Consider the following 26,415-nt stretch of genomic DNA (forward strand, 5'->3'; position numbering starts at 1 on the left):
TAAATGTTAGAATTTAAAAATAAGTGAATAAATAAAACGGCTGGATGCCTAGAGCGACACTTTCACCAACAAATTCTGCAGATTTTTCATGGGAAGCTTCGCTCTAAACTCTTCCTAATACATTAAGACTAATATTTAAGAAAAGGTCAACGGTTCCTCGTAGAGAGACGACAGATAATCCTTCAGTTTGTTCTAGCGTGTCATTCGTATCTTTCATATTAATATCTTACAGTAGAAATACTTCTTCTAGTTCTTTGCCTTGGGCATGGTACCCTGTACTGAGGCGACTTGCATCTTAGAACTGCTATACTTATTATTGTATGAGGAAAATGCTTGCTCTGTCATCGCCAGATAGCTGCGTGATATGTCTGCCTATTTGTTTTATAAAGTTAATACCTTCTCTGCACCATGAACCATTGGATTCAATAGCGATAGTTATAAAATGATATTTCCCCGCAAGATTACTGTATTTTCTCTTTTTTCCATTTCATTTTGGCTGGCTATATTTCCCGTTTCAATTGAAGAAAAGGGGAAATTGGAAGAAGCGAACGTATCTGAACATGTAAAGTCCCAAATTAGCGCTTTACCTCTCTTCCACGATAACAGTCATGCCATCTGGTCTTTTTCTATCTGTTCTGCTACACCCAATAGGTTTTTTTATTGCAGGTATGCCGGCTGAGATTACTGCTCTCATTATAATGTCATTAACATTTGAGTGGCGAGAGTGTCTACCTGCGATTTTGGAAAATGAAAGACCATGTAAACCTTTTTTTATTTACTTCGCTCTTACATGTTTGACATTTGTGGGCTTCACATATATCTGCCACTAGACGTAACACAATGGCTATGCGGAAACATTCATTACTTAGGTGAAGGCCGAGCAGTAGGAGAAGGTAGCGCTTTGAGCCAAGCACCTGCTTCTAAGGAGGAAGCAGAGATTAGTCTGCCTGTCTTCTAAGTTGTCTGCTGACTGGAGTAAAAAAGAGAGGTGTGATTTAATGATAGGCATATCCCATGTGTTTTGTTTTGATCTGGTGTTGATTTCGGATAATTATAAGCCAACTAATATTGACCAAGTTGTAGAGCAATCCTCAATCTCAGAAGTTTCATGAGAGACTATATACGGTTGGTGAAGTGATTCGATTAGGCATTTGGAACCATAGAATAATGCCACGAAGGCGGGAATAGCCATATCTAAGGCTCGTCGGATGCCTAATCCTCCAAAATCGATCGAAAGGGAAACCTGAAACCATGCATTATGAGGAAGAAAACAATTAAGGATGGATTCTAATTCAGATTTGATGCAATCATCGTAACGTTCAAGTAGACCTCCTTCTCTCCAAGAAGGTGAACATCGTAGAAAATATAGTACCCTTAGCATGGTGAAAGAAGTTCTTAATAAATGAAAAGCTGAGTGTGCCGACACTAATGACAATCGTTGGAAATAATTCTCCAGCATAGCAATCCTCTCATTAACAAAGATCTCCTTGCTTCAGAAGAAAGGGCAGAACCCAAGAGAAAAGCGTTAGAAGGCGACATTAATTGAATGCCTGAGGCTGCTTCATTAAACATGGTGAAGAATATATTTGTCTGTTCTGGAGGTGTTTACAGGAAGCTAATCTCACATTTGAAGTAGTTTAGTTGGAGACCTATTAAAGATGCCTTTGTATCGATATCATTTAATGTATTTAGTATGGTTTCCGGGTCTCCAGCTATAGTGCCATCGTCCAAGTACCATATATTTTAATCTGTATTTATAGTGTTGACGATTGGTTGTAGCGTTAAGGCAAATAATTCAGAACCTGAGGGGTCTCCTTGCTGAACTCCTCTTTGGGATAAGATAATGTCTGTGTCGTATAATAAATAAATAACTTGAGCATAACTCTGGAGCACGTAAGGATAGATGGATGGAAAATTGTCCTTAACGGCAGTGAGCATTGCATTCCGGTGTAATTCGTTAAAAGCATTTTTAAAATCAATCTTTAGGAAGGCTTTAGGCTTCTGATGAGGGTAGGAGTAATACATACGTGTATCATGTACTGCAACTTCAGCCCCATGTTGAATGCCTATTCCTAGTTGGTGTGGAGAAAGGCGTTGAAGTATCTAAACTTTCATTCTCCCGCATATTATTTAGAAGAAAGTCTTCTCCATGTGTTTCCTATGGCGATTGGTCTAATCCCTCCACATTTCTTTTTTAATGCGATATTTATTTCTATGGGCACATCTCCTGACAAAATCATAGAGAAAAACTCGCAAGTGATCTTGGTAAGGCGATCTTTAGAGTCATGAACGTTGTAAACAAGTAAGTCCTTGAGAATTGAAGAGCGCATGCTGTCTATTCCTCCAGCTGAACCAGAAGGGAAGGATTTGAGCGATTTTAATAACTTGTTGGATAAAACTTTATTAACTGTAATATTATGATCTGCTAACTTAGGTGCAGTAAATGTATAAGAGTGTGGAGGATGTTTTTCTTTTAAGGATCCTAAATAGCAGGATCTGATGGAGCAACAGAATTCTCAGAAATGAGAAGTCTGACAGCACCATGTATGTCGCCATCAGCTAGTTTATGTTCGATATGTTTAATGAAAATATCGTTAGGTGATTTGTTAAGACTTCTATTTCGTTTGTCTTTCTTCGTCATAAACCTATTTGAGTTACTTCTATCGTCGTGAGAGCTATTTGACCAGAGTTGAACTCTCGGTTTCACCCATGTTTCGAGATAAGACATTTTTCGGATTGGGTAGGCATACAAAGAGTAATGTACGGAAATATTAGGAATTCGGTCCAATCTTCAATATTATTTGAAGTTACAATCTTTTGGAGAATTCCAACAAGAGCTTCAGCGACTGCATGTCTTGCTCCTCGAGGAACTCGAGGAAGAATATGCACTGATGATTTTAGCCTTCCCAAACTATCAATAAGCTTTGAACTTATAATTTCCCCAAGATGGATCTTATCATTTGAGTTCAAGTCTTCATTGTTTGAAATAATATTAGTTGAAGACTGTTTCGCATTAACCTCAGATGCTCTCTTTTCTTTATGACATTTGCTGTTGTGAATCGTCAATCTTCCCGAGTTGATGAAATATTTATTACATTTGGAGCAGAGTACATCTCTGAAATTAAAACTAGTTCCAGTAAGTGTGCAAGATAAATGTTTAGATTGATTGATCATTGTATGTTCATTGTTGGAATATTTAAACTTGGGCTTGAAAGAAAAGTTATTGTTGGAAAATTCCAATTTTTTTCTTTTTTTAACGAACAGTAACTGACACCCATCTTGCACTATGGAACAAATCACGAAAACAATATAAAATGAACAAAATCCACTGTGTTCCCTCAATCACTCATAAAGGACAAGACACTGCACAACGAAGACAACTCCAATTACACAAAAATGCAACGAACAATAAAAGGCAGATAACATCGAACACCAGACTCACTCCCACTTCTGATCAGCGCCTGCAAATCATGCAATGTCTTCAGAGTCACCGGAACATGCAGATTGCCAAATCCAAATACTCTCCTCACCAAAGAAGCAACCTTCACACTCAAAATGAACCAAATTCACGGAGCAGTTCAAAAGCACGTCTACACTGTTTAACAACAATTTGAACAATTTAACAATTAAAATATGTTTTATATATAGCTCTGCACACTAAAAGCAGTACAATAAATAATATATCTAATCTGTCCTGTTATCAATTAATTACTGTATGAATATATGAACCCTGCTCCAATTCTTCTTTACCACTTGGGTAATTCCTTTACGTTACTCCCAGTGCTTCTTGATTTCGCCACATCATCTTGTATAAAAGTATTTTCTGAATAATATTGAAGTGACATAGTTTTTATCTGTAAATAGTAACACATCTAGAAGGAATAATGGGAGTGGTAACTTACATCTATTCGCTAGTTGTATGCAAAGAGTGTGTATAAAATACTGTTACCTCTTCTTATTCATTACGAAGGATGCTCAAAATGATAGATTTAACACCATAACTGCTTTACTTTCTAGTATGTTCCGGAACTTGCACTTCTATTCGGACACTATTAGGTTCTGAATAACACTACATTTGTTTCCTTGAATCCAGCATTAATAGGTTGTCTGAATATTTTCCACTTCATAATTGGCAAGAGATGAGTCTTACATGTGAATAAGACTAGAGAATTCGGTAGCCACACCTTTTGTTTAGTTCCTTATCACCAATGCATCGTGAATTTCTTGATGAGTGTTTCTACGAACTGTCTTTAATAATATATTCCCACTTTATAAGATAAATTGTATACTAGCGGTTTATCCAAAAAAAAAAAAAAAAATCTTCAGGATTGGTGGTAGTATCGAATCTTATTTGATGCACAAACTTGAACAATCAATTCATCGTAGATTACGTAATAATACTCCGCAGCCACTACGTTACTTTCTTGTAAAAGTTCATATGCCCTTTTAGATAGGACTATGTCTCATCGGTCATAGGGAGACATAACGCGTCCAATAACTCTTCTGAAAGTAGTTTGAGTAAGTTTATCCTCTAATTTACAGATCTTTGTCACTTTCGTTCTATCACATTATAAGATTACATCAAAAGAGAGAGAAATAAGTTACTTTGCCTATGGTAGTAGGACTGTCCGTAAAAGAGATGTTCTAGAGATCATAGTTTGCTTAATATTAAAGATAAAGGTATCCTGCAGTAGGTACTTGGATGTATGTATGTTTTGGATTTCGATTTCGATGTGGAAACAGCAAAAACTTGTACTTATAAATGTATTGCAATAAGTATTCTGTAGGCGAAAGTTGTGTTGCGTTTTCTGATGACTTTTTCTTCTTTTTCGTATTTGATATACATATTAAGGAAGTGTAGTAGTTTATGTAGTGTCCGAGCAATGGTCAAAATCTTTATATTTTATTGCAAATAAAGAAATCTTTGGAGTTTTGAAAATACTAAACGAATTTACATTGGAAGTTATTGTACGTTTAAAAAACCAACACATTTAGGTGGTAGGAGAAGCGACTTATAAATGAAATATGTACACACTAAGGGTTTATGGGTTTAAGTAGGTACACGAAAAATTATGTGCTGAAAACTGCTAAGAAATTCCATGGTCTGAGCATACAAAGCTTAATAAATTCCTTTCCAAAAAGCTAATACTTAATAAAAGAAAGCTACTGTTATAATAAATCTAACTGAATTTATTATTTTATTGCAGTTTGTGGTGGTATGTTAGAAGGACTTGCGGGAGAGTTTGCATTTCCTTTACAATCCGCCAACAAGAGCATATCTTGTGAATGGGAGTACAGTAAATCGCAAGTAAACAGTACCCTTGTTATCACGTTTCAGTATGGTGTGGTAGGAAGAATGTTTGTTGGTAACTGTCGTTGGGGAAATAGAATATATATTTCTTCAGGTAAGTAGTTTACAGAAGTTATTTTCTCTGAGTGAAACAAAAAAGCCTTTCAAATTAACGTTAAGACTTATTAAGCATATCGTGTATGTAATTTAAATATTTTTACAATAAAATATTATATTTAACATAAAATTTTAGATTTTCTTTCAGCAAGTGTATGGTAGTTACAGTATGAAACCTGTCAATTTATAACTGATAAACATAATCCAGATCCACAAAAACTTTTAGATGCAGCTTTCAAAGAGTTGAGTTCACAAATCTCTTTATTATAATATTCACTAGAAACAGTCCTTTGATGGTCTTTAGAATTATCAATAATTTATTTAAAAAAATTAGACAGTCTTGGTAATTATTTAGCTATTAATCCCAGCTGCATACCACGCCTAGTTTACACACGCATACAAACTTTACTTTTCTTCGAGGGTCAATACCTAAGACTGACATTCAAGGAAGGACAGTGTTTCTTGATTATCGTGCCAAATGCCTAACTCTTTGTACCAGTTTCAGCATTCAACTTATTTACAATCCCCATGTGATTATTGATGTCCCCTTAACAATTCTACTGGTGATGAGTTGGTTGAGTTTGATATTCTTCAGTATAACAGAAAAGCACAAGCAATCTACAAATAACAGACATATTTGTTTATTTATTGAAATAGTACGACCAATTACTGCGAATAAATATACACAATTTATTACCTAATAGACTAATCTATGAGGATATCCAAATAAGAAAATGTTTAATTATCACAACAGACCTACTTTATTGTGCAGAATAATAAGATTCCACACCCCACTAAATCGTGAAATTTGAACTGACTAATGTTGGCTAAATATTACCTCTAATTTCAGTTGTTGTATGAGATATGGCCTTACAACATGAAGTTGGATAACAAAATTTTGTACTTCTATTGAGAATCGTCACCGTGTCTGCAACACGAAAGACGAACAAACTAACCATTTAGCAATTTTGAAAGTTTAAGTAGTGTCGTTTTATTAGCATTTCATAAAACTAGTATATTTTTTTAAAGACTTTCCTCAAAGTAACGAGCAAATTAATACTAGTACTTCATTTTACTATACTACTTTCAGTTTAAGACAACCTATTACATTCAGTTGCATCTACGTTAATGGTAGTACACAAATCTTCATTGAAAATTGGACATATTGAAACAATTTATAATTTATATAATCTCGTTGTATTTCCTCCAATTCCTTGCATGAATATTGTACATTGATAAAATTAAAAAAAAAATATATTGAAAATTGAGAAAGGCTTATTCAAGTGGGCGAAGTTCAGCATATTACTACTCTACCACCTAACCCTTCTCAAGAAAATACATTCAGTTATATAAAAAATGCAATCAATTGAATACAAATGATACGGTGATGTACAACAAAAAGTAATGCACATTAAGATGATTAAAAGAAGAAAAAAGTGATACCTTTAACAAAACACACACTCACAAATACTACAAGTGAAGAAAGAAAAAAACGCATACATACAAACATGAAAACGAACACAAACCGATCAATAACATAGAGACAAAATAAGGTATGTTTGTCATTGACAATTTGGGGGGGTCATGAAATACTTTTACAATTCACAATTATTTAATTTAAAAAAGGTGTAGCAAGTCAAACCTGATTTCATTTACGAGGTTCAAGTGACAGAATACAAATCATAGAAACCTGAACTTAAATTTTGTTGGATTAGTAATTACGTTTTTTAACATTTTCTTAAAGGAATTAAATATTTTAGCTTCTTTTACGAATATTGGTAGAGCATTCCATGATCTTGGAGATAATATTGAAAATGCCCCAGTGGTTTGCTTGAGTCTATGATGTGGAATATCAAATGTATTTCTTTTGCGTCTTTAGTGAGTGTGAATAGTTGACCTAGCAGTGAGTTTCTTGTGTAAGTACGCGGGAGGTGTTGTTTTAAGAATTTTGCAAATGAGAGAGCAACAATGCAAACATCGTCTTCTGGACATTGTCAGCATACTATTGTTATTTAGAATAGTCAAATTATGATCGAATTTTTGTACATTGTAACAGAAGCGGGTACATGAATTTTGTACCTTTTAAATCAGAATAGCATTGCTTTTTGTCAGAAGAGGGTCATATACAACATCACAATAATCAAACAAAGACAGTATGAGTGTTTGTCAGGAGTAGCTTTGTATATTCGTACAGACAGCTTTTGAACACTGAGTAGAGACGTGATAATTTATAGAAAGCTTATCATCAACTTGTACTTCAAGACTTTTTAAGTTAAGAACTAATGTTTGAGTCCATTATTTATATTTCTAATTTCTAAGAAAGAATTTTATTCAGTTGATTATCGGAATCTAGAGCTGTATAAGTACATTTTAAGGAATTAATAACAAGGCCGTTATCAATACACCAGTTACTGATAGCATTAAGGTCTTGGTTGAGGTGTCGAACAACTTCTGGTAGTCCTGAGGCAAGACTTTTATAAACAATTAAGTATTGTCCGCGTAACAGTACATCTTTGAATGCTGTACAACAGATTCCGGATCTGCAGTATATAAGGTAAACAAAACTGGTACTAAAATTAGGCCTTGTGGAACACGTGTATCAAGAACAGTAGCTTCATCAGTTTTGTAATGAGAGGAACTACGTAGAGCAACATGCTGTTTACTCTAATGTAGATAGAATTAGAACTATATTATAATATTTACTGAAAGGTTATAGTATTTCATTTTTGCTAAGAGAATATCATGCTAGACAAGGTCGAATGCCTTTGAGAGGTCTAATAATACTAGTATGACCACATATTTGTCATTTAGTGCATGAAGCACTTTGTCTTTCATGCCTAACAAATCAGTAAAATAGCTGTGAAATTTACGAAACCAAGATTGTTTACATCGAATTATTCCAGAGCTATCAATGTATGAAATCATTTGCTGAAGCACTAACGTTTCAATCACCTTTGAAAGAACTGGTAATATACTTATTGGACTAAGGTTACTAGTTGACTTACTACAAGGCTTCTTTGGTAATGATAGAACTTTAGCTAATTTCCAGGGATTAGGGAATTTACCATTCGGTAAGGACTAGTTCACAATATTAGTTAAGGTAGATATGATAACACGTAAATATATTTTAAGTATATGTTTTTTTTTTAATCAAAGCCCGCGGCATTTTATTTAATGTTAACAATTGCTCTTCAAACTTCATGTTCATGAACAGGTCTTAACATGAAAGGGGTTCCACAATCAGTGTGTTTCAGTGAACTGAACCGATTTATTTGTTTATCAAATGTATCGTTGCTTGTTACTGAGATTTTGGAAACCCTAGCACAATGGTCTGGTTGATTCGTACAGTTACAAGGATAGATCTCGTTGACTCAGCGATGTAGACAGTTATACACTGGAAAAGTTTAAAATTTACTTATAATAATTTAAAGACTTTTTTATGTCAAAACTGAACGAATTCATATTGTTTTGTTCCATACCTTAAATATGTACATATATGAAGATGCGTTACTATAAACCGCGTCACCCGAATTGGCGTGTGGTATCAGCCAATGAGCTCCCACTGCGTTGTTACTAAACCTTCAAGAAGGAATCTAATCATTTATAATTGTCTACAAATAAGAATGATATCAATTATGAATGATTAGATTCTTCCCTGAAGGTCTAGTAATAACGCACTGCGAGCTTATTGGCTGATACCACACAATCGGGTGACGCAGACTGTACCATTTAATTTTTGCAAACTTTCCTTAAAATTTTTCTTTTGTTTTAGATGACATTGGTGAAGAGATCACTACTATTTGCGTTAATCAAACCATTCCACAAGTTAGTAGTCCCTATCCTGTAACCAGGATTCTAGCTGTAAGTATCAGTTATTTATACATTTTCTGATATTACTTTTATTATTTACAACTGTATATGTCATATTGTTGCTTGAAAGTTTGTACCAAAAGTTCATTAAATATTTTTTTTTATTTGTAGATGATCATTGTTTATTTGATAGGAAACTTGGACAAAGCGTTGTAAATGTAACTTATATATAGGTAGAAGTGTCAGTTTGATTTTGCCGAAAAGCTCTTTCAGTAATTCTGCAAACAATACAATCAAAAATTTACAATTGCTTGTATATCGGAGCTCATGTGACAGTTGCCATGGAAACGTGTATATAAAACTTGTCTTTCAGTCTATCGGAAAACACACTTTGACGAATTGATATATCAACAAAATCATATCAGTCGTATTTGAGGAAATAGATAATAATAATAATAAATAAGGAAACCACTATTGTAAATATTGACAAGTAATTTGCGCAACATTATAGAGTTATTAATGACATATGAATAAAATCGTCTTCCTTTTCTTAATTAAATTTGTCTCGAAATTAAAAATGATAAAAATAAAGAAAAATCAAAGAAGGAATAAGATCAATCTCATACAGTTATGCAATTGTATAGAAGTTTAACTGTGTGAACCCAGTTAAGTAAATGAGAGTAACAAAATTGATGATCAGTGTCGTAGACATGGAACTTACTTGGCCCAAGCCATTCCCCTCTTCGGTACAGTGATACCGAAATGGATTCTGCTCTCATATAATATCTTCCATTTGTAACCAACTCTTTTATATAGATATGTTACGATCCTTTTACATACATAACTGATCACGATAAACAAGCATTACACATTTATGTTTAAAAAAATACTTCTTATAAGCTCTATTCTTACCCTATAACCTTTTCAGCAGGTTAGCTATATATTGTATTCTTAATATTATTCAACTATTTTCTTTTCGTTATCATAGGCGTCAAAATTTAACATCTCGGTGCGAATAGAGAGCATTTAACAAAGAAAGTAGATGTTTTATTATTATTATTATTATTATTATTATTATTATTATTATTATTATTATTATTATTATTTAGTTCAGCTTTAGCTGCACTGTTAGCGTGCGTGACAACAGTGTACGTAGTCACTGTTTCTATTCTCGCTGGGAGCACTAAAATTTTCTTGTGTTGACCCAGAATCATGAAGAAATTGGGGAGTTACCTGAATTAAGAGGTAGCGAATTCCAATCTAATAAAGCTACAAAAATTGCATCTGGGTCCCGATACTCTTCGACATTTAACACTGTTAAGAGCGAGCCATCTGCCTGAAAATAGTCTTTCATGGCTGTAGCGTCAGAAAGTCGAATTTAGTTTTCCTTAGCGAAATTCGTCAATATTTTAATAATGTTAACTAAAGAAACCTGAAAAGAATGTAACTTCTTTGTGTATTGAACTGAAAGACTAAACACGTTACAAGAGCGCACGAAGTATTCTGACCGTCTATATGGGCCACATTTCAGCCGGAGACGCCACGTAATGCTTGCGTGTGTGTATGTGTGAGCGTATTTCTTCGTTACGGCAATTATTAATGCTTTCCATGATACGTTTCTGCCTATGCCACTGACCGGTATTGCTTTTGGGAAGTTGATAAATTATAATGTGTTGACGCAGTTTAGAATTTTTTCCTTTCATATCTATTATTATAAGTGACTTACTCATAAACATAAAGGCCGGACTACTATAGTTAGAAACAAAATTTGGACACGAAACATCGCTGTCATGAAAACATGTGCTAAGAAAAGAATTTTAAATATGTATCATAAAGAAAATTAAAGGACGTTCAAATCTTTTTCCAAAAATGAAATCTCACATTAGTAAGATAAAGTGTGCATCAAAATTTGTCAAAGAGTCAACATTTCTAAGATGTAAATTGACCCCTTATTCCTCTTTAAGAGCGGAATTTTCTAAAAGTACTGAAACACATGAAAGCTAAAATATACAGTTTTATTCAGACAATGCTTAATGTAAGTATTCACGTAAGTTAAAGACTTGAAATTCGATGTATAAAATCATAATTAAAAATGAGTAAACATGTGATGTAGCGATTTTTGACGATTCCTCTTCTAAAAATAAAAGATGGACGATTTTTATAATATCCAAATACCCAGGTTTTTATTCATTATACTTTAGTCTTCCCTTGTCAAGAATGGGCACTTCCATTTGTCTTATTATAAGCATTCGTTATTCCCTTTACTAAACAAGTTGAAACGAATACCTGAAAGTTGAATTCCATTGGTGGTCAGAAAGTCGTTTGGGAAACCATACCCCATTTTTGGCCCCTCCCCCGTTGATATACTCTGTATATAGGAAATTTATACGAACCGGTTCTCAACAACACTTGGAATAATATAAAAGACTACGAAACTTCGCAACAGTAGTTCGTGAACAAAAATGGATACTTCTCACATCCTGCTAAAAATTGTACAAATCAGAAAAATAAGTAGAAATTATAAAGATAACCAAGAAAGTTCTGTCACTTTTGTGGAGTTCTGTGTTCCATCGGCCCCCCAACGTGAGTTGAATGCAAATGGAGATAAAGCGAAGGTCACTTGTTGGTGTGGGTATATCCAACATTCTAACTGGTTGTGGAAATTCAGTTACAATATGAACTTGCGAAAGGATAGAGTGAACATGGGACCTCCACAGAGCGTCATAAGGTAGTGTATGCTGTACGCGTTCAAACTGGGGTCAAACGCCGCTGCAACAGGGCGGAAGATATGCCAGGCCTTTGGTGAGGGTTTTGTGACTACGCGGACATTGCAACGTTGGTTTAACAAGTTTAAGAACAGTGACGAAACTCTTGAGGACGCACCACGTGACGGAAGACCAACACATGTACAAAATGAAGATCTTCAGGCAGCAATTGAGGCGAACAGTGGCCAGAGTTGTGAAGAACTGGGACTACAATTCAGTGTAAGTGGAGAAACCCATGAACCAGTTCCAAAACAACCGAAACCAGCACTGCACCTGAAGAAGGCTCTCCTGTGTGTTTGGTGGACTGCTCACAGCATAGTGCAACTGGAACCGATACCAGCTGGTTAGAGTATCAATGCAACTGTGTACTCTCAGCACTCGAGCCGTATTCAAGAAAAAATAAAAAATCTGGAGCCAGCACTTCTGAATCGCAAAAGGATCCTCCAGTTACTGGACAACGCTAAGCCCCACGTGGCTAGGATGACCCGGGACGCCATTCTACGTCTTCGATGGAAACGTTATTGCATTCACCATACTCCCCGGATATTGCACCATCCGATTATCACCTGTTTCATTTCTTGGACAATCACCTTAGAGAAGTCCAGTTCAAATCCCTGGTAGAGGTGCAAAATGCACTTTATGCCTTCGCTTCACGGCCCAGCAAGTTCTACCTGGGGGTGTTCAATAAGGCTGAGGACCTATCGAACTTCGGTAGTGAAAATTTATCGAGTTGTCATTGGTTACACGAAACAGTTCGATTATTTGAAATTATCGAAGTTTCGGGTATTATCGAAATTTCGAGTATTATCGAAGTTTCGGGTTTTATCTTAATTTCGAGTATTATCGAAAGTTCGAGTATTATCGAAAGTTCGAGTTTTATCGAAGTTTCCGGTATTATCGAAAGTTCGATTATTATTGAAGTTTCGAGTTTTATCGAAAGCACGAATATTATCGAAGTTTCGGATATTATCGAAAGTACGAATATTATTAAAGTTTCTTGCAACCAATGATTCCTTCTTGCACCTAAACTAGTCAGACAACTTTTATCATCTGATAAGTTATTGCAAAGTTGTATTTGTGAGGAGAAAAGGATAACGTGCAGAAAGGGACAGGCCCGTATCCAGGGGGTCTACGGGGGCCGGGCCTGTCTAAATTTTTGCTGCCCACCTAATATTTTCACGATCTTCGCATGAAGTTTAAGGATGACGGACATAATTAGATTGTGACCCATACTAGATTTGTAGTATGTTAGTGTGAACCCACAAGCACTCATGTCATCAGCGTTTCGAATATTGTAAAACACACGTTCTCGAAAAGTTGTCTGACCATTGCATACATAGAGGCAAAATTTGGCATCATTCGACACAACAGTGAACATACAGTTGTTGGGATCATGTCACTGTTTAATTCTATCCGCCATGCTATAGACTTCTTGCGAAAATCTTGAATGTTCGCATTGGTTGACAACACTGCCAAATTGAGGTGTATGGGAAACAGGGAGGCTCACACTATGTTTTCAATTGTCCAATATTGCTTCTGTCACATTTGTTCTATATTCTTTCAATGGCACGAACGCAATTTGCAACATTTTGATGTTTACACTTGGGAGCTCCCTCGTGGCTAAGCGGTTAGCGTACGCGCCTTTGGCGTGGGAGACCCGGGTTCGATTCCCAACGGGATCTGATGTGGTTCGGATTCCACGTTAGTCAGTAGGCCACGTCTCATATAGCCTCGCTGCTGAAAGGGACGCTAAACTAAAAATCATCTCAACTGTTTACACTTGATTGACAACACTGACAGCCTAGAATGGTTGGGAGACGGTCACACTCAACGTCTATTGTTATAGTGTCGTGTGATGTTTCTGTTCATCTTGGTGTATAAACGTCTTATCCGACGGAACCTCTTTAACACCTTCTCATTTCTACAATTGGTTGGCAACACTGAGAAACGGGAGTCTTTGGGAGAGAAATACGTCCACAGTATATTTTCTGTAGTGACGAATGATGTTCATGCCACGTTTCATGGATATACATCCAGTGGTACAGAAACCATCTGCCACATTGTATTTAAAATTCGTTGGCTCACTGACCAAATGGGTACGTCTGGGTGCAAAGTAATATTATCAAACTCTTCCCCGAGTCACGTTCTAGCAATGAGCCAAAAAGGAACACGATGGGCTCAGGCGCTTACGCGTGATGCATCGTAACATTCATTTTTACTTCTGTGGAATACGCTATACACAGGGTCACACACACCAAACAAATGGGCCCCTTAAAAGATTAGGTTGCGGGTTTGCCCGTGATTTGAAAACGGTTTCGTGCTTCTCATGGTAAGAACTTTCAGACGATATATAGGTTTTCCCCAGGTACTTGGTCCCGGTATGGAATCATCCCTAGTTAGTGCGATATGGTATATGGTCCAGCACCTCAACCATATTAATCATGTGCGGTGTTGTTAAACTTTTGTAGCATTTTTTTTAAAGCCAAATGTGTTATCTTCTGTCATATTTTGTCTTTCTCAATGGACTCAAGTTTACACATTTCCGCAATCATATATGATTATGCTTTCGGTGCGAACTCCCTCTTTCGCCTTTTAGTAAAATAAATGTTAATCTAAGCAGTGGTGATTTCAGGGGGTTGTTCAGGAGGGATATTTCCCCACAAACATATCTCTGATCGTGTTCACCTTGGGTTACCCGTATTTTTGCTACTATGACCCTCCGTGTTTTCAAAATCTCCCGGATTACTATACTTTCTGGACAGCAATCCCGGATATTTTTTAGAATGGTGTGTGTTTATTGAGAAGTTAAAAAAAGTCTAACCTTAAGTTCCAAAAATGCTTATGCCCATTTTCTTTACTTAAATATATTTTTATATTATTGTCTTAATTGTTTTCTAAATTATTTTTCTGAATATTCTTCCGAAGATCACCTTATTGCAATTGATTTTTTCATAAATATCAGCAAAGACAGATTTGCAAGCCAACCGTTTGCCCAAACACAGTGAACTTTCCCGACCTTCTTTCCCATAAAATTTCTGACATTATTTAATTCAGAAATGAAACACTGAACTGCTGAACAAGACTGTACTATTCATAAAAATAAATACTTTACTTGTTACGTTTCGATCTTCTAACCAAGATCCTCATCAGACATACACTTTGATACACTGCCCGAAATTACTAATCTTATATTCCAGAAATTAATAATAATTATGTCAGGTATGAAGGAAAAAAGTGCTTATTAATGCTTGATATTTTACCTGTAATTTGAAAGGTTTGGAATTTATCAATATCACCCCATAGGAGAGGAAATGGCTACTACTAGATGTTACCATGGCTTCACAAAAGAATGGGATTCAAACCTTATAGCCGTCGAGCAATCCACCTCTGACCCATTTTTCTCTTCTTTTTAGCCCACTCTATAAGGGACGGGCTAAAGTAACGTCTCGCGCCGTGTATGTGTATGTTTGTGCCATGCATAGGGCACCAGATAGAGCGATGTGCTTTTGCAGGCACTAATGTTGTAAGTTAGTGCCACAGATAACAGAACAGGCATGGTAAAAATTGTCAGTCGCACCATTTCATTTCAACATGGTGGCCAAAAGAAAATGGAGGCAACGGAAAAATGACGAAGTATAATCATGCTAATATTCTAAACTGATGAACCGAATCGAGTGAGTCTTGGCACGAATTCTGACCTTAGTGAACTGCAGTTACAGGCTTATAATTTCATGAGGGGCGGGCTCCGGCGGGTGCCAAAAGGAATGTTCGAAAACGTAAAAAATGTGGGTTCTTCTGCAACCTTCGTATCAGAGGAGGAAATGTGTTCGATTATTACGGTACGTGGTCATAAGTATTTCAAGATGGCGACAAAACGGAAATTTTGTTCATAAAAAGGCGCGCCAAAAATAGAAGGGCGGTCTCAAGTCCCGATTTCTAATCGCTATATATTACTACAGTACGTGATCATAGGCATTTCAAAATGGCAGCAGAGAAGAAAATGGAGGACAACAAGATGGTGGTAAAAAAAAGGAAAACACTGGCGGAAGGGCGGGTATAGCTTGTTTTTCATGCAGCAAGTATTTTATCGAAAGAGATCATTAGTAATGTAATGAAATTTAGTTTTCTATTACCATTGCAGTATTCGCCTTTTTTGACTGTAGTTAAAAATAATTGGGTTGTGAAACTAATCTATTTTAAATGATGTCAATAATTTGGTGTAATATCTACCTACTTCTAATAATCTACATAATACCATGAGTCTACTATGAAGAAAGGAAAAGGCGGAAATATAGTATTGAAATGTATTAAACGTCAGATCTAAAACTGGCAGTAAAGATTATAGTGGTATAGTAATAGACGTAGTAGTAATATTAATATTGAGAAAACCGTAATATTAATAATAGTAATAACATCACGAATACGCTCAAAGTAAGAACAAATACTCGAATTCAAGGGAGTTCCCCTTGTGGTAAGGCAACCAAAAACAATAGGTGCATGATAAAAGCAAAGAGGAATATTTTAAAGTAAACTCCATCAAAATCGTACAATCTGTTCGAAAGTTATCGTCGAACATCACATACAAACAGAAGCGCGATCTAGAGTAAGCTTCGCACCGAAAATTCCAAAAGTTTGTTTAAATGATACAGGAAGTCAGATATTACACGAAATTTGGACAATCTCAAATACTCAAAGGGTTTCAAGTACCGGATAATAAATTCTCAAAACCAAAGTTCGATAAGACTTCAGCCTTATCGAACTCCCTTACCTCTACCTATATCAGAAGCTTCTCCATCCAGAACTTTAATTTAAATCCTGGAAACAGAGGCAACACTTTCCTTTTTCTGCCTACCCTGTTGTTGACAATCGGTAAAGTGACAGTTTGTAGACTTATGGAGTCTTATGCAGAGTCGTTTTGAATTATGATTACCATCATACTAAATACCTGACTACTGCAGGAAACATACTGTATGTTAGTCGAACTCTTTAATATGGCACTAATCACGGAACAGAACGACTCTGCATAAGGGCCATGGTGTCTTGGATTCCAACCCTGTTCGGGTGATGCATGTTTTATCTTCCTTTGTCTGTCTCTGTCTGTCTGTCTCTCTCTCTCTCTCCTTTCCCTGACAGACTACTTAATCTTTGTACATGCATAAACACTGGTCTTAAAGACATGTGGGTAGAAACTCTTCTTTCACTTCATTTCAAAGGAGGCAACTTTAAAATAACATCCTGTGTATATGTAGTACACATGTAGCCCTACACCTATGATAACATCGATTGCATTGCTTCTTCCATATCTTTCAGTATTTGCTGCTTTCAAACAATTCGAGTCTCTGAAACTCGTCGAATGTTTTTAACATTTCTTGTGTGTCAATTGTTTGGAGAGTCTCAAATCTTTCGAGAGTCTCAAAAAATTCTAGAGTCTGAAAGAATTCGAGAGGCTCAAACATTTCGAGAGTCTCAAACAATTCAAGAGTCTCGAAAGTTCGATAATTCGATAAAATTAAAATTCTTTATCGACGAATCGGTTTTGAAATTTTATCGAATTTTTATCGATAACTCGATTACCGGAATAGCCCTAGTTCTACCGCGATGGAATCAATGACCTTCCAGAACGTTGGCAGAAGAACACGGATGCTGATGGGGACCATTTTTAATCTTCCAGGCACGTCTTAGATGACATATCGATGTTCAAAGGTAGTGAGTGAAAAAGTGACAGAACTTTCTTAGTTACCTTTATAACACAAAAACTTGGTATTGTTAACTTAAAAACATTTCTAACACTTTCTGTTGAACTGAATGACCCAATTTATATGAACAATTATTTTATCCATGTATTGGCATTACTGTCAACAAATTGGAAAATTACTGGATTTACATCTGGAAAACATTCAAATGCAAATGTGAATGCTTTCCAATTGCATCCAGTAAGCGAAGTAGACTAAGGAAAGCAATGTAGAGCATAAAGCATAGTGTAGCAGGATTTGATGAAGTAACCACAAAACTGCTCAAGCTACATTGCCATTTTTATTATCTCCCTTAACCCATATTATAAATTTTTACCTAGTACAAGGCTGCTTTCCCAGTGCTTACAAAACGTTGAAAATGCAATCACTGCATTACAAATCTCAAGTAAAATAAGCAGACAATCTTCTTTCAATTAATATTTTACCAATAAGTCTTAGAAAAGACATTGTTTTAGCAACTATCAGAGTATGTTAATAATAATAATAATAATAATAATGTAACTCATATCATTCAGTCTGGATTTCGTAATCGTCATAGTACTGATAGTGCAAGTTGACGTTACTGATATTTCATGCCTTCGATAGCTCTCAGGTAACAATTTTGGACTTTTAGACTTAAAGGGCTTTTGATGTAAATCATAAGCTGTTGGTGGCTAAACTCAGACGTTATAACCTATCTGATGCTACTATTAATGTGTTTCAATCTTAGGTGTCGTGCAGACATCAATAAGTGTATCTAAGAATATCTCAGTGTTCTATATCCTAGCCCCATAATGATAACAAGGGTGTACCTTACGGATCTATTTCCGGTTCATTTTTGTTTTCCCTCTATACTGCTGACCTCATAACTGCAATTAAATTCTCCTTTGTCCTTTGTTACGCAAATGACACATATCTGCTTATTACTTCATAACCACGCAGCATAACACAAATACTTGAACTTCTAAATACAAGCTCTATATGTTTGTCAATGATATAATGACAACGATCTACCTAGGTAATTATAACCCGTTTAAATATCTCTTCTATTGGATCATTTGTATCGTCTACGAATCCGTTGCACTACGCACCACATAATTGCATGTCATCCTATCATCGTTGAAATTTAAATCAGACCCTTCTAACTCTTGTTATGGTTATCCTACTCTGGACTATATTCTTGCAATATAGGAAAGAGAAAGCAATTCAGATTATTATAACCCCGAACGTCGAATATAACATTTTCATCTATGTATATATTGCACATAGCTTTGTCTCCATCATAGCATTCCTTTCTCTGTTCTACCAGACCTTGTCTTAATCGAACTCGCCTTAAGCCGCCCAAGAACAGAAACTTAAAACACTTCAGTCTCGTGACCGTCAATCCTAATATTGTATAAACTGTGATGCTTACTGGAAATCTTCACCTAGACTACATGTGCTGAAGTCTGTTTATCATCCACTTACGTAACAACACTCTTTCAAACTATACTCTGGTCAAAAAGATGGCGTTACTATCTAGAACTCGCTCATCTTCTGCTGGGAGTGATAGACATAATTAAAGAAAAAACTAAAAACAGTTATTTAGAAAATATATTTTTATCTTTGTGAAAAAATGATGAGTTCAAAAATCAGTGGTGTACGGATTCGGAATCGCAAACATGACATAGACGAAATTCGAAGATTTCTTGAACATTCTGACCGTTGACTGTGTAGGAATGATTGCGAAGCTGATTAAGATTACCAAGAAGACATTAGTGGAAGTAAAAATGAAAGTGCAGATAATTAAGTTGATAAAGTTAAGATCAAGGTACTAGTAATGAAGGAGTAGTAGGACTTGCAGTGCGTGCGGAAGTACTGTGCTCAAAGTTAAGCCCATCTTTCAAACCTAGATTGACTGTTCCTGACAAACACATGCTCTTTTATGTCATAAGATTGACAGGCCTTGCAGTGAAATAGATGTGTTTTGGCAAAAGTTCCCTCGTAGTTTGATCATATTCATAGCACAGTGCACGAACATGCGGTTCGAATAGAATTACAAATTCAGAACACAAATTCAGAACACTGGTCCAGCAGAAGCTAGGTTTCTTTTAGGAGTAACTCGTGTAGCATCATACAACAAGGTTCCAAATTTATCAGATTATTAGTCAAATCATTTACCTTTGGGGAATACGGTCATTAAATATAATATTCAGCCAAACGACCTTATTCTATCGAAACTGTACTTCATCTAGCGAGACAAGACAAGTTATGCATTCAAAAAATATTACATAGATTAAGTTATTTTTAACTTCAATCAGCCATTTCAGAAAGCAAAAGAGGACAGTCTGTACCGAAGTATTGATGATTCGATGGCTAAATTCTAGGACAGGTCTTCGATAAAGCAATATCTACCACTGAAGAAGAACAAACGTGAATAACTTTGTGGGAACATTGTGATAATGAAAGTAGTTATGTATACGATGTAAAAGTTTATACAGTAAGAGACAGCGCAGAGAATACTACTGTGGGAAGACTTCAGGAAAAAGTTTTATGACGTCTTATTGAAACAATGAAAAACAAAGACGTCACAGCGACATCGGACAGATTTTTTAAACCACAGTTAGCCTCATGGATAGACTAGGAATTCTGCTCTCGCCAAATGCAACGGTGCCACGAGAAATATGCTACAGTTCAGTAAGACTGCAGAAAAGTGAATATATCTTGTAACTAGTCTTGGGACATTAGTATCACGATGAATGGATACCAAAGACATTCTTGCTATGACTAATTCCTACAAATCGGAAACAATTGTTGTTCAGTGCGCACTTACAGATGGAACCAAACAGGGTCTTCCTTGTCCGCTAGCCATTGCCATGTATAATAAAATTATGGCAATGTGGATTAATCCGATATGGTACATTATGTCGGTGTGGATTAATCCGACCAGAAATTAGGTTATTATGCTTTTGATAGGAAGAAAACGAAATGGTAGAAACGTGTTCTTCAATGACTGATGACTTCATTCATTGAAGAACACGTTTCACTAAAATCGTGAAACGTGTTCAATCAATGACATTTTTATGGCATAAGTCTTAAAATATATCCAAGCAGTAATAACTAAAATCAATCAGTGACATTTTATGGCATAACTTCTTCAGTTCTCCTGATGATTTCAGTGATGACTGCTTGGATATATTTTAAGACTTATGCCCTAAAAATGTCATTGATTGATTTTCTTATCCCACTTGCAAACAAATGATTGCATTGGAAAAGAAAGATGCGTTTGTCAAAAGAATGAGAGCTGCTGTACGCCCAAGTGCTGTGTACAAACCAATGGTGACAAATCAAAGAAACAAAAACAAAGACTATATGCACTATGTGTCAGATTGCAAACATTGTTTCCCACCGTATCACAAATAGAAATATCGATGTGACTGTCACATGAGACACTTGAATTTGCACATAATGGTGAAGAGCTTGTCATTTCGAATAAGCTACAAAATGTCAAACATTTGTAATCGTAAATATGATTCTTCTGACAATACATCTTATAAATGAAAATACTGTTTATCACTCATTCATTACAACTTGAGCATATATGTCCCACGTAAAAGTACCGATGAAACACGTTTGTCCCACCCTCCCCGTTGAAAAATGAAACAGTGGTTTTTATACAGAGTGGTCCAAAAGTAGGTATACAGTCCCGTACTGATTAACTCATTGCTTTTATGTAATTTCTTATTGTTATCCATCAGGTAGACTTAGTTTCTTTATTATTTGTTCATAATGTGTTTTTACTTATATCTTAAGCACGGAACAGCCGAAACAAATAAGCCTATAAGCTAGAATGTTATACGTGATCAATGCAGAGGTGCATACCTACTTTTGGTCCACCCTGTATATTGTTAATTTTGACTACGATTTTAATTAAAATTACCATACAGCAATGACTTTCGCTCTGAAAAAAATGGTATTAAGGAATAAAAGATACGCAAGTCATTACTCTGGTAGCGAATATGGTTAAATATTGTTATTATATATCACACCTGTCGTAAAGTTTTCGTGGCGTGGAAGGATTCTGATAAAATGCAATGGAAAAGAAAAACAGATCAGGGCATACTTTTGTAAACACACTTAGAAATTGAGACGACAAACGATTGAAAACCTAGACAAAATGAGACTGTACAAAATTTACCAGACAAGAAAACCATACTTTCTGTCTCCTCTTGTCTTGTGGGGAACACTAGAAGAGGGCGACTAATTTGATTAACCAGGTAGTGAGTTTTTATTTTTTGGCCTTTTAAAATGACACATCTTGAGCAACACATTTCACTAGCAACAATATGATGTATATTTAGTTTATAAGTGTTCGTGTGAAAATTATGTTGAATATAGAGTGTGTGTGTGTGTTTAAAACATGACTGTATTTACTTGTATATTTTTTGAGTGCTGAATATTTAAATGTGAAACTACTAGTTTTGTTCTTATTTTAGGATCATCATAAGTACGATTCGGGAATGAATTTCTCAGCCACATACTCGGTTTCACCTTGTGGAGGTGTTATAAATACGAATAGTGTACTATTAAGTCCTAATTACCCAAATAACTATGGATCCAATATGGGTTGTGTTTGGCTTGTATCGTTTCAAGACGGAGAAAGAATTTCGGTATGTACCATGTTTGCTCAATAGCATAAACCTGGGCTTATGGAAAAGTTGTGCTACTTTTTCTGCATTTTGACGTCTAACTTGCTATTTTTTGTTATTTTAAAATACAAGATTTTAAAAATAAATTGTATTTTCTTTAATTTAGTGATTGGAGAATTATTGGTTTTATAAATATCTAGGAATATTTATTGATACAAAGTTTCTCTGAGGATAATAGTATCTATGAATGTATTCAGAGATGGGGATTTGCCATGGGAACTTGGGGATGTAGCAAGATTAATCTACCAATATCCATAAGGTTTATAAAATATACTGCTGAGGACAAAGTCAATGTCATTTAAAAAATTGAAAATTGTACTTTATTGGTGATCATTTGTTCACACACTCATCTCCTATTTATAGTAAACAGGCTTAGCTTCTTGCACCAAATATATCCAGCTATCTATTATCTAGGTCAAGATCCCTTGCACAAAAGTCATGCGATTGACCACTATGGAGTTGCCTTTTAATTAATTAGCATAAGGTAAAAGGGGAAAAAGAATCTTTTCCTTGCACTGTTTCGTAGTTTTTTAATGTTTCACTCATTTCTCATACCGTGTCTCTATGGTTTTGTATTATTAGTATTACTTTTACCTTAAAAATTGCGTATATTTTAGAATAATTATTTCTCGTGTTTAAGTAATTATAATTATTTGCGCTTGTATTATTTGAGAGCAATTATTGTGGATAAACTTCCATAAATTCGGGCTGTAAGAAGTCGTTCTCGATATGCGCAACAAGATATATGCAGTGTTATATGTAGGAGAAATAGACATACGTTAGTCGTTTAATGGAAAAGAGAGAGAATTAACATAAATTGAAAATCATCCACACGCTATACGAAATGTACAGGAAATGTAAACAGGAAACAAAGAGAACTTTTGCAGTTCTTAAATTCTCAGATGTTGCACTTTTTAGTTAAGCATGCGGTTGTTCAAAACACTTCAAAATTTAGTGATATCAAAATTTATTTAAAGACAATAGACAATGTAGTGATATTAAAGAATTCACTTGAGTTCTCGTCAACATTTAGTAAAATGTTTCTAGCTGCTATTTTAATGCGCATCTATTCACGACAATGGTAATAGATTTCTCAGGGTATGTTTCGAATATTCTGGAAGATTTTAGTAAATCCTATGCTTTTGTCCGATTTTTACATTAATTTTGTAATATTTTTATTATTGCAGGTAAAGTTCGTTGATTTACAATTAGAAAGTACCTATGATTGCGCAAACGATTTCATCGTATTTTATAATGGAAAGTCACCTAGATCTCCACAATTAACAAAATTGTGCGGAACTACGACACCAAGCGACTTTATATCCGCATCAAATCATCTATGGATCGAATTTCATTCGAATGCAGCAGCAGAATACAAAGGATTCAAAATATCTCTTGAAGCAGTAACTGATGGTATGTTTATGAAAGTTATGCGATTAGCACAGTATTTTCTAAGGTATTAGCATACAATTTACATTAGTGTACAACTGAATTACCTAATTGACAACTACCGCACTTTACCATTCGTCTCTACAATGTAAATCAGAGTTACCCTGAGTTAAAGTATGGCAAAATTCGAAAAACTGATAAGAAAATCCACTATTAGAGTGACTTGTGTTAGGTAACGAAAACTATTGTGCAGGCCTGTGGGTTTTACGCCTTGTGTCTTTTGTTACTGTGTGGTAATCTGTGTGGATTATTATTTGCATTCATTCTGGATATCTATTCGCTTTCATGCCGGATATTTGTTTGCGTTCACTGTACAGATTTTTGAGGAAATGATATATACCAAAACATGCAAGATTTTATTTCAGATTCACTACCATCTGGTGAACTCGTATCAATACTGGTCCGTGGGTTAGTGTTTACATAACTATGTATTCAGTTCATCTTTGCTCGGACTTACCATAATTGAAAACCTACCATACAATATGTTTATTTTTTTTTAACCCATTCGGTGGATAATTTTTTGTGAGGCAAATGTTGGCAATTATTCGTAAGAAAATGGAAGTCTTAGAATCAAAACCACAGTATGCAAAATATCTAATTTGTTACACTCTTAACATGTCCGATTGGCAGTGTTGCCAACCTATTTACAACAGTATATATAACATTATTTGCTAGAGAATACGTTTTCTCACCGTAGGTGAGGGTAACTTAATATAAATATCATTACAAGACCTGAGAAAGGTATATTTGTTGTGCCCGATCTCTCCGCGCATCCCAATTGTCAGTATTGCCATCCTATTATAAGTTTCTTCTTGTTTCGATACTTTTCTAGATAAATTTTATTATTATAAACCATTCTTATGATTATCGGCACCTATCATATTATTCACACCCAATCTAATACCAGTTATTTCCCAATATCGAAATACATACAATAATGCATATTTGTTTCTCTGGCAACAATATCGAAACTCAAAGGTGGAAAAAACTCTAGAAAACACTCATACGTTGTCAGGTCTTCAAGTCTTGAAGCAACATTTTTCTATTCAAAATCAGATATTACATTTATGTTAACCAAATGTCCTTGGCGTACATCCTTCAAAATGTTCCACAAATAAAGATCGGAATCATCACAAATGATGTTCTGTGCACTACTGTCTATTTCATTTCCACTAGTTTCAAATTCCACATCCGAAAGGCTGTAATTTTCATCTTCATCTTCGGCTCGGAATCTAACAAGCACGCAGCTATCTGATTGTCTTTTCTTTGGATGTCATAACTTACTGCTCCAATTAGCACTGAAGCACACATTACCAAATGAAGCAAGACTCTCGTAATAATTCTTTCAACGCTGCTTTTGTTCAAAGAATCACAGCCAGATTGCAGCACAATGCAATGCATTATCTCTACGAAATATTCTGTGTCATCAGCTCGACTAAAGTCGAATACCGTAGCGAAGTAAAAAGAAAAGTACACGTTGTGGACTAAAGTCGAATTTCGCATCTAAGATAAAAGTCATCAGTTCGACTAAAGTGGAATTTTGCAGCGAAAGGATTAATCGACTTTGAGAAAATCGAATTCAGTTCTTTTATATCATATACAGTATCTGTTCTGTGTGTTCACTAATAACTTCGATATAGGTAGCCCAATTTTGATAATTCAATCTTTCTTTTTTTTCTTTGGTGGTGTCATATATTTTTTTTAGTACCTGATGGAATATCTTGAATTAAATTATGAAAGACCTCAATGGATGCTGGGATAATGCGACAATGTAACGTGCTAACACATGAATACAGTTATTTAACGTGATTGTGGCTGCATAAGAGCACAGGATTTGTACTAAGTTTCGGAATAATTTAATGGAATATTATATATACTCTGTGGTTTGTAACATTTTAAAAAGTGGGTTACGTAGTAAAGTTGGTTAAGATTTCTTTTCTTTTAAAGTAAGTTTTATATTTAACTTATTATCATTTATAAAAGATCTGGTCTGTTGATTCTTAATAAATCGAAGTGACCTATGTCGTATGACTATCAATTGCCATACAAAGTGACAACATTTATTTAATGAACGCACACATAGATGATTCTTTTATTCGCTATGCTCTAATTCTATTTCCTTACCTCGTATTTACTTTGACTCTAAGTTCCTAGTTTTTCATTTTCTTTCTCAATCACTGTCAAAAAAACTAACTATTTTACCCTTATTCTACTATATTGGTTTCCATACCTACACACTTTAGGATAGAATATGCTAGAATTTTCCCTAGAACAAAATACTAAAACTTTAAGGTAGAGGTAGTAATATTTTGCTTTATAAGTTCCTCTCTATAGATACTAATTAATACTTCATGTACTAAATATTTTAATCAAGTTAATTGTAAGAGAGTTTTAGATGTATTCACCCGTAGAGTCGACTCATAACTATGTCAATGAATATAAAAAACATACTGTGCTGCAAATTCTGAAAATTCCTTGTCTTAATTTTGTATCACTCAATTCAGGGAAAACTCACATTGATATTTGAAGCCAATACCACTTCTATCAATTACCTTATTAGAATT

The 26,415-nt window shown here is 35.1% G+C and overlaps 1 protein-coding gene across 1 annotated transcript in view; it reads left to right on the plus strand.

The window, feature by feature from the left end:
• LOC145683884 (cubilin-like) overlaps window positions 1-26,415 on the plus strand; it is a 1,291,374-nt gene that overhangs the window by 874,191 nt on the left and 390,768 nt on the right. Inside the window, exons 50-53 of the mRNA XM_081755522.1 lie at window positions 5,208-5,405; window positions 9,180-9,268; window positions 22,190-22,363; window positions 23,590-23,815. Coding sequence (XP_081611648.1) covers window positions 5,208-5,405; window positions 9,180-9,268; window positions 22,190-22,363; window positions 23,590-23,815 — 687 coding nt within the window. The remainder of the gene's footprint in view (window positions 1-5,207; window positions 5,406-9,179; window positions 9,269-22,189; window positions 22,364-23,589; window positions 23,816-26,415) is intronic.

The sequence above is a fragment of the Thermobia domestica genome, chromosome 4 (assembly GCF_964235325.1).
Source record: "Thermobia domestica chromosome 4, izTheDome1.hap1.1, whole genome shotgun sequence".
In the NCBI taxonomy this organism is placed as follows: domain Eukaryota; kingdom Metazoa; phylum Arthropoda; class Insecta; order Zygentoma; family Lepismatidae; genus Thermobia; species Thermobia domestica.